Source organism: Chrysochloris asiatica, unplaced genomic scaffold (genome assembly GCF_000296735.1).
Source record: "Chrysochloris asiatica unplaced genomic scaffold, ChrAsi1.0 scaffold00257, whole genome shotgun sequence".
Taxonomy (NCBI): domain Eukaryota; kingdom Metazoa; phylum Chordata; class Mammalia; order Afrosoricida; family Chrysochloridae; genus Chrysochloris; species Chrysochloris asiatica.
The window spans coordinates 936,342-949,197 of record NW_006408775.1 but is presented as its reverse complement, the minus strand read 5'-3'; the positions used below and the strand labels follow the sequence as shown (position 1 = coordinate 949,197).

Here is a 12,856-nt window from a genome sequence, read left to right as displayed (position 1 = left end):
TGTTCATCAGAGATGAGACATATTTTCTTCACGACTCCCCAGATTGTATCCATGCACAGTCACAAAGTACATAAACACTCACCCCACACTATTGTGTACAAATCCCTATCCGGGTGACTCCAGACTCCACTGTCCATCTTGAGAATCTTGGCACCAACCTCTGTAAATTTCTCAATAAAGCTAGATCTGATCAATCTTTCTCTGCCTTTTTTTTCTAACCAGTGCCCTTTGGTCTGCTGGGGTGTGACAAATGTCTTCTTTCTGAGTTTACCTAAACTGACTAAATGGTGGCAATGTGCTCCTCCATCCACACTTTTCTCCTCTCTTCTGTATGGGACCCAACACATGTACCTGGGTTATGATGTGAGGATGTCCTCATCATAGATAGGTCCATGACCAGATGCTGAGAGAATTTGGAGTAAGGGGCATCGATTAGGGATTGGTATCCACAAAAGGATTGGCCAGGTGGCATCATTGATGGACTCAAGTGTGGCAGCGGTAGTGAGGTTGGCCCAGGATCGGACATTGTTTCGTTCTGCTGTGCATGGGGTCGCTATGAGTCAGCTCTGACTCGATGGCACCTGACAACAACAACAACAACATCCACAAAAGGAGAGTGTAGCAGGGTGGCAGAAGGGAGGCCTGCACCCATGGGTCACCCCATGGTGATCAGAGTCTCTACACCCACCAGGGTCATGGGTGGTTGTGGCTGAGGGACACTCTCAAGGGGAGATTGTGTCTCACCACAGTCCGTACACTTGGCCTGTGAGACTGTCTCTCCCCCAAAGAGAAAGACTCTCAAGGCTACTGACTGACACAGTTGTTGCAGCACTGGGCCTACACATGGCTATGGTGTGAGGGTGGCATAGGACCGGGCAGTGTTTCATTCTGCAGTGCATAAGGTCGTTATCAGTCAGAGCAGACGCATTGGCATCTAGCAACCACAAATTCCACCACTCAGGGAGGGAACCCTAGGGGTCCACAGGGACCAAACACAAAGGTCCTGTCCGACAATGACGGGGTGCTCCTCTCTGGAGGGCAGAAAGTGGCCTCAGACAGAACCTGGTCTCTAACTCATGGAGGATGGCAGGCAGGCTCTTGCTGAACCTGGGAAGGGGAAAAAGCAATGTTCATGGATCCCCCCCATTTCCACATCTTAGTGAGCCCCGATCTTGGCCCAGGGGGACCCTGTTTGGGAACAAAACAAGACTCAGTCTCATCAGTGGCCTTCTCTGCCCCACCCAGGCTCAGTGTCCCAAAAGGAGATGAGGAGAAACAAGTGATTCCCTGCCCTTAATAAAGACATCTTCACTCTCAAACCCAAGTGTCTGGATCTAACCAAGGGTGCTGCACGGCCAAGCTCAGGGGTGGTTCTGGCCAGGATAAGGGTAAGGGAACCCAGTGCTCACAGAGTCCAGATCCCTCCCTCCAAGATGCTTCTGGGGACAAAGCCCCAAGGATGCAGGGCGAATTGGTCAGGAGGTGGGTTTGGGGAGACAGAGCATGGTAAGGATGGGGATATTGCCCACTTTGGGCCTCAGGAGGTGGGGGCCAGGTCACAGGGAGAGTTTTTCTACAGAGGCTGGCCCCTGTATCAGAAATAAGACTCCAGGAATGGGCTTGTCTTGGAGGTCTTGGTCCCCACACCCCCAGTGCAGGGCTGCGTTAGCTCCCAGGGCCCCCATCCTTCCTGACCCCACTTGAAGTCAAGGCTTCTGCTATAGAACCTCCAACTCCAAGCCTGGCATTGGCCATCCACAGGCATCCTATTCCCAAGACACAGGTCTACCCTGTCCTCCGAGGGGGAGGGGGCTTCACACTAACCTCTCACGCCTCAGAATCCCCCAGAACTGGATCTCTAGTGTGAATGGGAATAGGCCCTCCCGTAGGCCAGGTAACAACATGCAGCCTCATCTCAGCCCCCAAACACCATAGTAGAGCTTCACAGAGGATGGAGGGCCCCAAGGGAGGGATATGCAGCATGGTCCTCCTCCAGCAGAGGGCGCCAACTCTGCTGAGAGAGGCCACAATCAGGAAGAGCTCCTGTCCCTTCATGTCTCCTCCCTGGCCACCTACAGCTACCGAGGCATCGGGAGCAGGAGAAAGTTGCAGGCTATGGAAATTGAAGATGAGAGGTTGGACCCACCCACAGCCCCTTTCTGGCTGGACCTGGGTTAGGATAAGCTCTAAACGGAATGAGAGACTGAACTTAGAAATTGAATCAGAAGGACTTTTCATCAGTAAATGAGATGGACTTCCTTCTGACCAGATGTTGCCTTCATTGGGGTGAGGGCCAGATGTACTGGTCATAGAGAGCAGGATGAGAAGAAGAGGGCAGCGTTCTGCTTTCCCCTGTCCATTCTGGTCACTGGGATCCTCACTTAACGTGATCTTTGAATTATGTGCTCAGGTATCTGTCTCCCAAACATAGAGCGAGTATATAAAAGAAGAGACTGAAATTGTTTCAGATGTGATGACGGAGGGAGGGACCGATAGAAAGGACCCAAACTCAACATTCCTGAAAGAACCCCCTACTTCATATTCTGACCCCTGGCAAGAAACTGCTCCTCCCCAACCTCAGTACCTTCCTCCTTACCTTCTGGTAGCATAGTGATTACGAATCGGGCTGTGAACCGCAAGGTCAGCAGTTTGAAACTACCAGCTGTTCCACGGGAGAAAGATGAGGCTTTCTGCTCCCATAAAGATTTACAGCCTCGGAAACCCTGTACAGCGTCGCTATGGGTCAGAAGCGACTCCACGGCACAGAACAACCACTGTCTCTCCATTTTCCATTACCTGGGCCCTCCCACTTCCGCCCTTGGCCAAGCCCACAGGTGAGGGCAATCAGAGCTTGATGCTCATATTGTTTATTGAGAAAGAGAGTGGGAGGAGGCTGAGCTCCAGGGAGACCTCCCATCCACTCTGGGAGGTCATCAGACATTCCTGCTGTCCCTCTCAGCTGTCAGGTAAGGGACAGGACTCTGAGGGGGTGGCAGGGGCTGGGGGTCTCAATCAGGATAGAGGAGGGTGTTGGGCTTAGTAAAGGGTTGATATTGGAGAGGGACCATGGGGGGGCTCCAAAGATACTGGAGTGTCTACTTGTGTTGGCACTGTCCTCGTCCCTGCCTGGGGCTTATGGAGATGAAGGGTCATGGCAGTAGATCCAGGGCAGACAGCATGTCATTCAGGTGTAGATACCAGGGAGTCCCATAGATCGCATTTCACTCCAACTCATGACCCTTACCTGGAGCCATTGACCATTCAAGTGACAAACAGGCGACTTCCAAAATCACCCTGGGGAAGGAAGAGACAGAAGGTAAATCCCAGCACCTCTGAGGGTTTGGAGCAAGCTGAGGACATGGACAGAGGCTGGGACTTGAGGTCTCACATGGCAGGTGTTTTGTTCCGTGGTCCCAGCACACTTCACGTCCTCTTGATGTTGATGACCATGCTGTCCTTGCTGAATTGTCGCCGGTACACCTGAGACTCACGATGGGGATGTTTACCTTCTGCAGGATGGGAGCAGTGGGAGAAGCTGGGGGAGCAGCTTTGGGGGTTATTTTGGGGGGTTGAGTCCCTTCTCCATCACTCTGGTCAGTCAGTGACCCTTGGCAGTATCCCTGAATCAGGAGTTCAGAGGCTGAGCCAGCAATGGGGAGTCCCAGATTTTGGGTTCTGGAACCACACAGTAAGCCTCAGCCTTACCCCCTGTGCCTTGAAGTTGCACACAACTGACTCTGTGTATTCTTTCTTTGCTCTCGAGTGGCTAACCTCGAGGCTGATGTCATGAGCACTAGGATCAAGAGAGAAACTGAGGTGGGGCTTTCTTAACCCCCACGGGATCGCTACTGGGAAATCAGAACAAGTGCTTCCCCTGCAAATTCAGAGGCAGGGCCCTAGGGTTGGAGTGGACACGGACCATTTACAGTAGAGATGTGACCACACCCCTTAGTCCTCCCTCGCTAAGCCTTTGGCACAGGTGATCTGTTTTCTGCCCTCCATTCGACCTCTTCCTGATGCCACACACATGGAGTCATATAGTATGTGTACTAAGGGGTCTGGGCTTTTCACTTAACGGAACACACATAACACTCACTCACGGTGGTGCCTGTGTTGAAGGCTCATTTCTTTGCATTGGATGATACACTCCTGCTTGTTTACCTGTTTTCCCCCTTTTCACTTTGAATTTTCTAGTTGAAAGACGCTTGTGTTACTTTAGCTTTTTAGAGATTATGTATAAAGTGAAACATCAACATTTGCATATAGATTTTCATGTGGTCCTGAGTTTCATTGCACTGCTGTGGTATAGGCTTCATCCTGACCGCTCTGTAACATGCCTTTCTCATGAGTTGGTTTTGGTTTTAATTTGCAGTTTCCAAGTGACTAATGATGTCAAACATGCTTTTAACTTATTTCCCCCTCCTTGTCTTCTTTTTCCTTTGTGGTATTGTGTGCGATTTTTTTCAAGTTCTTAGTGGACATCCACACAATTTGTATTGGTTTAAATGTTTTGAACTTAAAAAAAACCCTTAGACTGCTGTTTTCTCAGTCCAATGGAGTTCTGAGTGTTCTTTATATATTCTGGATACAGGTACTTCGTTTTTCTCAAATACCTTCTCCCTGTCTGTGGCTTGATTTTTCATTTTCTTAAGAATGCCTTTTGTAGAACGTGAGGTGTTAATTTTGATGAAGTTTAATTTCTCCAAATACATTTTAATGAATTGTGCTATTTTTAAAGTAGTACTTACCTATAACATTTTAAAAAATCTGTTTACTTTTCATTTTTGCTTCTCTGTGGTAAACAGTATCTATCCAGACTCTTTGTTTTCATTTCCACTTTTAATAATTGTCTTTTAACTGGTGATTCTGCTCCTTTTGTTTTTGTTAGGATAACTGATGCACTCAGGCCAATCTGCCGCCTTAGTTATTATTTTATGTACGTGAACTATTGATACGCTTCCTTATCTTCCTTTCTTCCCGCCAAGAGGTGATGTCTGTGTAACATCTCAGTAAGATAAGAACATCACTTGCCCCTTCTTCCCTCCAAATCTCTCATTTTGATACCATCGAGACTGTTAATTTGGGGTTGGGGTTGGTCTTTCTTCTCTCTTTCCTAGTGCTATTTCTAAAGGTAACCGTCACACCAACCAAGATATTGATTTCCTTTGCTGACTCTTTCTCTGACTCAATGTAATCTGACTTTTATGTTTCCCAATAATCTGTGATTTCTCAACTTGTGAAATAAGCACTGAATCCATCCGTGTACTCACCCCTCCACCCAACTAGATTTTTGTAAAATATTAGAGTAATTTTTTCGTTATAGATTTAAAACATTTTGATTGACAACATAAATGAATCCATCTTATGAATAAATGATTGTATTATATAGTAATAATGTATTGTTACAATAGAATTGATCTTGGACTCACTAAGAAGGATCCGGGTGGAGGCCTTGAGATAACACTGTGCCAACTGTCCACTGTGTCCCCTCCACGGTTCTTCCCTTCCCACTGACCCCTGTCCTTCTTGTCCTCACCATTGCATCTCATATTACCCAGCTGGCCTCCCAGTACCTCATGTATGAGGGGTTCCAGAGTCCAGGTGGAGGAGGGTGACAGGGTACCAGCTGAGGAGTGCTACGTCACCCCCACCTTCTGTACACTCTGGGATGTACTTGGGGTGGTGGGTGGCCTCAGTCACATTTGGCAGATGGTCAGTATTCATGGATTTCTTCTGTCCCTACTGGACCTGAATGTGCCAAGGGTCTAGATATTCCAGGAGGCATCCCGTAGACCAGGAACTTCTCAGAGGTGGAGGCAGATCCCAGGTCAGCACAGCAGCTGGAGGTGGAGCCCAGTGCGTCCCTTCTCTGAGACTCCAGGAGGTTGAGTTCCCCTGGACACAGGAAGGCAAACACCTGGCCCAACAAACTGCTACAACACCCATCATACCTTGCAGATGTTGCTACCAAAGCATGTGGCAGGGTAAGGGAGGGGGTCTCTCATGGTTCAGAGCAGTGGGCCACACTAGACACCACTGCCTGTGGATGATGGAGGCCCCACATCCAGTCCCACTGGTCACTTTGTGTGTCATAGAGCCACAGATGGACCTGCCAGGGTCCATGAGTTCAGTCTTCAGCTGGGTGCTGGGGAGATGTAAGTGTCCCTGCCCAGTTCAGTGCTTTCTCTGCCTCAGGAGGGAGACTGGCCATCCTCAGCTGAGGTCCTTGTCCCCCTCCAGGGCAGCTTTCTAGATAGGGATGCAGTAGGCATTAGAACAGGTCAAGACTTACCTGAGGGCTTGGACATGGAGCCCCCCCAGGCAGGGGAGGGACTGTGAGTGGTAGGGTACTCAGCTCTGCAGCTCTGTGCCCTGAACCCCTCTCTGAGCTGGCTGGTGGGGTATGGGCATGCACTCAGGGCTCTGGCATATGGGGGACTGGAACTTGGAGACCTTCACAGGGCACTTGTTGACCACCTGGGACAGGCAGAGGGTAGCGTTTCTTTCTGAGGTCTAGCTGCACCCCAGCTTCCAATGATGGGACCATCGGCAAGTATGACTGAGCTCAGGCTGTGTGCCATGGGGACATGTAGACTCTTCCTGCTAATGGGAGGGTCACAGCTACACACACACACTGCTCTTCTGTTCTGTCTCTGCTGTTCTGTGTCTCTCCCTGTCCAGTCTCTCTGTCTCTCTCCCTCTGTGTCTCCCTGTCTAGTCTTTCTGTCTCTGTCTCTGTATCTCTCTGTGTCTCCCTGTCCAGTCTCTCTGTCTCTGTATCTGTGTCTCTCTGTCTCTGTATCTCTCAGTTGCTGTCTACTTCTTTGTCTCAGCCTTCATCTATCCCTCCATCTCCTCCTGTGATCACCCACCCCCCAGCCCTTTCTGGTCACCAGTCCTCTGCCCTGTCCCCAACCTCCCACAAGGCACTAACTTTGGCTGGGCCTGGCCACCACTGTACCCACTATGTCTCGAGGTCCCCAGCCGGGTCTCCAGGAGCCACACTGGTGTGGGTCTGCGGTCACACATATCCAGTTGGAGGCCATGGGACCATGACAGCCTTTTCATTCCATGTCAGCGGCATGAGCAGCGGTGTCTCTCCTTCCCCATCTGTACCATGCCCACACCAGTGTTAGTGTGTTTGTGCAGCACCTTGGAGGACACACCGGGTGACCAGCTCTGCTCTGTGGGCACCAGGTTCAGTACCAACAATGCTCAAACACCTGTTCCTGGCCCCCTCTCTACACAGAGACTGGGCTAGGGCGGCTGTGTTTAATGTACTATCGCTGTTCCTTTTTGTTGTGGTAAAATAGACATGACTTAAAAGAGACCACTTTAACCTTTTTAAAGTACTTTCATCACACTGTATGACCATCACCACTATCTAGGTTCAGAACTCTTTCACTCCACCAAACAGCAATTCTGTACCCCTCGGGCAATAGCCCCTTCCTCCTTCCCTTCGCACTTCCAACCTCTACTCTCCTTTGGTCTCTATGAATTTGCCTGTTGCAGACATTGCATAGAAGCAAGGAGCTCTGGTAGTGTAGTGCTTACAAATCAGGCTGTGAACCTTAAGGTCTGTAGTTTGAAACTACCAGCTGTTCCGCTGGAGAAAGATGAGGCTTTCCTGTAAAGATTTACAGCCTTGGAAACCCTGTACAGGGTCGCCATGAGTTGGAACCGATTCCACGGTACATCACGACCACGATGAGGGTAATGTTGGTACTTCTGTGTCTGACTTCTTTCATTCAGCATCCTGTCTTCTCGGCTCATCCACATTGTAGAGGTCATTTCTCTTTATGGCTGAGTAATGTTCCATCAGGAGGAAGGACCACGTTGTGTCTATCTATCATCTGTTGATGGACGCTTGTCTATTTCTTTCTTATGGTCGAGCAATACTCCATTGCATGGATGGACCGTTGTATTGTTTCTATCCATCCTCTGTTGATGGACACTTGGGTTATTTCTTTTTTATGGTTGAGTAATATTCCATTCTGTGGATCTCACATTGTGAGGGTGTCCACATTTTGGTGACTGTGAACAGTGCTGAGGTAAACGCTGGTAAAGCCATCTCTCTGGGGGTCCCCGCTTCCAACCCCCTTGGGTGCATATCAACAAGTTGAAAGAGCTGGGTCTCCTGGTAGGTCTATGCTCTGCTTTCTTGGGAACCACCACAAGGCTCTCCACAGGACTCTACCACATGCTCCATTTCCTCGCACACAACTCAACGCACTCTTCAGGGTCCTGGGTGACCCCAGAGCCCGGCAGAGGTCAGGAATCAGGAGCTGGATGGGAAATGTGGTGACCTTGGATTCTAGGAATTTTATAGGGGATGACATTGGCAGAGAGGCACAGGAGAGCAGGGTGGGACATGCGGCTAGGGCCTTAGGACCGCTATTGCATGCACCACCTCCCCCCACTGCCCACATCCTGTAGCTCCAGGATAAAGGGCCCAGGGACCTAGGGGAGAGCCACAGAGTCCTTCAAGGTAAGGGCATGTCCACATGGGCTCTGCTTGGCCCGTCCTTCCTGCCCTGACCCCCAGCCCAATTCCTGATCCCACCTTCTCCCTGCAGATGCTGTGGCTGCTGGTGCTGAGTCTCTCTTGCTTGGGGGGCACCCTTGCTGGAACCCCAGGTGAGTCTTGACCCCACACAGCCCTGCCACAGAGCCTTCTGGCACCTTAGGCACCAGACTCAGGTGGACAGGTGACTGCCCGGAGTCCTGGGGAGCCAGGGTGGACTCTCTGAATCCTTCTTCTTGCCTCCCAGCACCTGTGCCCGAGAATGACCTAGTGGGTGTCATCGGGGGCCACAGTGCTGCCCCGGGGAGGTGGCCCTGGCAGGTCAGCCTTCGAGTCTACAGCTACTATGCTGCCTCCTGGGTGCACATCTGTGGGGGCTCCCTCATCCATCCCCAGTGGGTGCTGACGGCCGCCCACTGCATCCATCGGTGAGTCAGGGTCTTTGGGACCCTTACTCCACTTCTCAGGGAGCTTTGATTGGGCAGGTCAGACAGGAAGGGGTTAGGCTGAGTGGTGTGGAAAGGGATCATTGTGAGGGGTGGGATGGGATCAGTGTCCCTTTCAGACTTGGTCCCCTTGTCCCTGCCCCATGCCACCCCACACTGAGATGTCCAGACTTTCCTCCCCAGGAAAGATGCTGACCCATCGGCCTTCCGGATCCATGCTGGGAACGTGTTCCTCTACCCGGACAAGGCACTGTTGAATGTGAGCCGTGTGATTGTGCACCCTGACTATACCGTCTATTATTTGGGGGCAGACGTCGCCTTGCTGAAGCTGGTCACCCCTGTGAGGGCCTCTACCAACACCAGATGGGTCAGCCTGCCGCAGGAGTCCCTGGAGCTGTCTGAAAATGATACCTGCTGGACCACTGGCTGGGGCCGAATTGGCATATTTGGTGAGGGCCGATGGGGAGGTGTAGGACAGTCCATTCTTGGCACCCTTTTGAGTGTCTCTGGGTTAGTGGGGGTGCAGGGCTTGGGTGGGCTGGCATGAGTATGAGTGTGCATGTGGGTGCAAAGTAGAATTCATAACGTGCCATCATACATATTCTCCCAGCAGCCCATTTCCTCCTGGTTCTGGAGAAGGAAATGGGCCAGCAGCAGACTCAGCTTGATGGGTTCCAGGGTCAGAGAAGGCATCCTGCCCCTGTCTGCTCCCCAGCTGTCCTTGTCAGTGCCACACATTGTCCCTGAGTGTGTGAGGGAACCCTGCCCCACTCGCTCAGTTTAACCACCCACTTTGGGCTGGAGGCGTCCATGGCTTTAGAATTGGTGATGCTCCCTGGTGTTTGACCTGGGCTCCCCATGTTTGCTGCCCCTCACTGCTGTGTCCCCCAGAGTCTCTGCCGCCGCCCTACCGACTGCAGGAGGCACACATCCCGCCAATAAGCAACGAGAACTGTGAGCAGCTGATCCACAAGACCTATTCCCTCAGCCAGGACCACAAATTCATCCAGAGTGACATGCTTTGTGCCGGCAGTCATGGCCGGCGCACCTGGGTGGTGAGACCTGGGATCCTCCCCACTGACTCCTTTCTGCCCTGGGGTTGAGCCACGTAGACCTGGGGACTCGGGGTCCTGATGATTCTTTTCCTCCTGCACAGGGTGACTCAGGTGGCCCCTTGGTCTGCAAGAAGAGAAACACCTGGGTCCAGGTGGGAGTGACCAGTTGGGGTTTTTACTCTCAGCCCACCATTGGTGTCTACGCTCGGGTCCAGACTTACGTGGACTGGATCCTGAAGCAAATCCAAAAGCAGCAATGAATAGCCAGAGACCCAACTTCTTCCTATGCTGACATTTCTGCTTCGTCCTCCTCCATCCCCCAACCTGGGAGAAGAGGCATGGAGGGGGCTTTGTGAGGGTGGGATCAGGGATGGAGGCTTCCCATGTTGTCTCATTAAACTATCAGAGAAGCAAACCAGAAAGTGACCTGTGTTTACTTGGGTGTGGGCGTGGCTGGGGGACTTCACTATTTTTTTTTCGAGAACATTTCATTTCTCTTTGATGGTAATAGACACAAGTAAGCATATGTCCATCCTGAGTTTCTGCACGAGCAGGTCCAAGCCATTGGCTGGCCGGCATTCTCACTCTGCCCCTGTGTAGTGTTGGATCCCGGGTCAGGACGACTCTGGGTCCCTTGCAGGTCTTTTGTCAGTTTCCATGGATGGGGCTATTGCTACAAGAGGGCTACGCTAGGTAGAGTGTCAGGGGACTGCAGGGCTATGGGGCGTGGGGGACATTGAAATGACCCCTGGTCATACTGGTGCTGGGGCGAGGGGTCAAGGCAGAGATGGCACTAGGGTTTGTCTTGTGCTCCCATCACCCACCTCTGAGAGAGAGGGGAAGGTCTCACTTTAGTCAGTGGGAGAGGGGAGGAGCTGCGGGGAGCCATGGGGAGTGGGATTCACAGTCTGGCCCTGTCCATGGGGCTGACCCCATGAGATTCCCATGAGACACCAACCCACTCATGTTCAAGGCAAACTTTCCTTATTAACTCTAGTTAAGTGCTGCTTAGCTTTAAAAAGACTTCATGAGACTGTTTCTATTAAACATTTCAAGATAATTTCTGGGTATTGGATTTAAGTTTTTGCCAATCTTAGTGGATCTAGGGAATCAGAGGTGTGAGTGGGCACTCCTTGTGGCTTGTGTGGGGAGGTGGCTGGGTAGCATGGCGGAGGGGAGATGTCCTCTGGACTCTTCTCTCCACAAATGGGCTCCAGCTGTCAGCCACCCTCCACACCCTGACCTACTGCCTGTCCAAAGTTGTGCAGTTTCCTTGAGTCCTTAATGGAGATGCTAGTTAAAACCCACCAGAAAGGGGCTCTCTATGCGGCTCTAGTTTTGTCTGTAGACCTGAAACTACTACAAACTCCAACATGCTTCCCTTAATCACACCTACATAAATATCTCGTAAAACCTGATAGTAAGTATTTATTTCCTACCGTGGCTGGAACAGCTTGCCACAAACTTGTGGGTTTAAACGATACACATCTGGTGTCTAATTTTCTGAAGACCAAGAGTCCCCAATGGGCATCTCTCGGGAACACAATCATGATGTGAGCGGGTCTGTGTTCCGTTTAGGCTTCATGGGGCATCCTGTACTCAGACCTTCTCCCACTCCTGGACACACCCAGATCTCCTCCTTCATCCTCAGGCTGAGTCCTTCTGACACCCCGACATCATGACACCCTGACCTGCCTGCCACTTTGAAGGATCCCTGGTGGAGCAATGGTTGAGCCCTTAACTTCTAAGCAAAAGATTGTTGGTTCAAGGCCAGTAACTGTCTATGGGGAAAGATGTGGTCGTCTGCATGTATAAGGACGACAGCCTTGGAGACGCTGTCAGGTAGCTCTGCTCTGGGCCGTAGGACAATGTTGGTCTATAGGACTCAATGGCCACAACTTTTCTCTTTCCCTTTTTCTGGGGTGAGGGTGGGAGTTGGGGGGGCAACTAGTTTTTTCAATGACTTTGTTTCCATACACAGAATCCAGTGGCTGTCCTTTATCTCCAAATCATCTGATGACTAAATAACTTACCCAGTCATTGAGGGGACTCCGGCTCCCATACACCCTGTAGGACAGAGCATTAGTGAACCCATAGTGTTTCAGAAACTGTAAATCTTTAAGGAAGCTGATTGCCACCGGTGGGTTTGAACTACTGACCTTTTTATTAGCAGCTGAGCACTTTAACCACTGTGCCAACAGAAGCCATGATCACCTGATTGTTGTTTTTGTTAAATGTCATCGAATCGCTTCTGACTCATAACAACCCTGTATAGGGTTTCCAAAAAGCCACAGGTGGGTTTGAACCGCCATCCTTGTGGCTAGCAGTCCAGTGCCCATCCTGAACTGATTAGCAATCTGCATTCCACCTGCTGTACGACTTTTCCTTTGTCATGTGACCCAGGACCTTCGCAGATTTTGTGGGTTCATCTATGTTGATGTTATGTGCCGTCATAGTGATCCTGTGTAGGGTTTCTGGGGAGCAGCTGGTGAGTTTGAACCCCTGATGTTGTGGTTCAAGCTGACCTTGCGATCAAGTGCCACACACACATCTGTAGGGGCATTGAACTGCTGACGAGGGAGCACCGTGGCTCCTCTGTACAATAAGCACCGGACACTGACCACAAGGTCAGCAGTTCAAGCCGTAGGAGGAAGTGGAGGCTTTCTGCTCCCACAAACTTCAGAAATCGTATACAGGTCCGCTATGAGTTGGAACCAGCTCGATGACATTTAGCAATAGCATCTGCTCACCACCCCAGGTGATACTACTTTGATGCGTACAGTCCGTAACATAGTCCCATAGTTTCCAAGTCATTTGTGATTTCTGGAAGC

At 50.9% G+C, this 12,856-nt stretch overlaps 2 protein-coding genes across 2 annotated transcripts in view; one reads left to right on the top strand and one right to left on the bottom strand.

The window, feature by feature from the left end:
* The window catches only part of LOC102833358 (mastin-like), a 31,714-nt gene extending 25,406 nt beyond the window's left edge, over window positions 1–6,308 (bottom strand). The window contains exons 1-2 of the mRNA XM_006873934.1: window positions 6,293–6,308; window positions 5,744–5,895 (exon numbers count right to left, since the gene is read on the bottom strand). Of these exons, the coding sequence (XP_006873996.1) occupies window positions 5,744–5,895; window positions 6,293–6,308 (168 nt within the window). The remainder of the gene's footprint in view (window positions 1–5,743; window positions 5,896–6,292) is intronic.
* A 2,268-nt stretch (window positions 6,309–8,576) lies between these two features.
* On the top strand, window positions 8,577–10,285 carry LOC102832968 (putative serine protease 29-like). The gene is made up of 5 exons (XM_006873933.1): window positions 8,577–8,637; window positions 8,772–8,952; window positions 9,154–9,419; window positions 9,862–10,025; window positions 10,127–10,285. The coding sequence occupies exons 1-5, from the start codon at window positions 8,577–8,579 to the stop codon at window positions 10,283–10,285; spliced, it is 831 nt and encodes a 276-aa protein (XP_006873995.1).
* The last annotated feature ends 2,571 nt before the right edge of the window (window positions 10,286–12,856 follow it).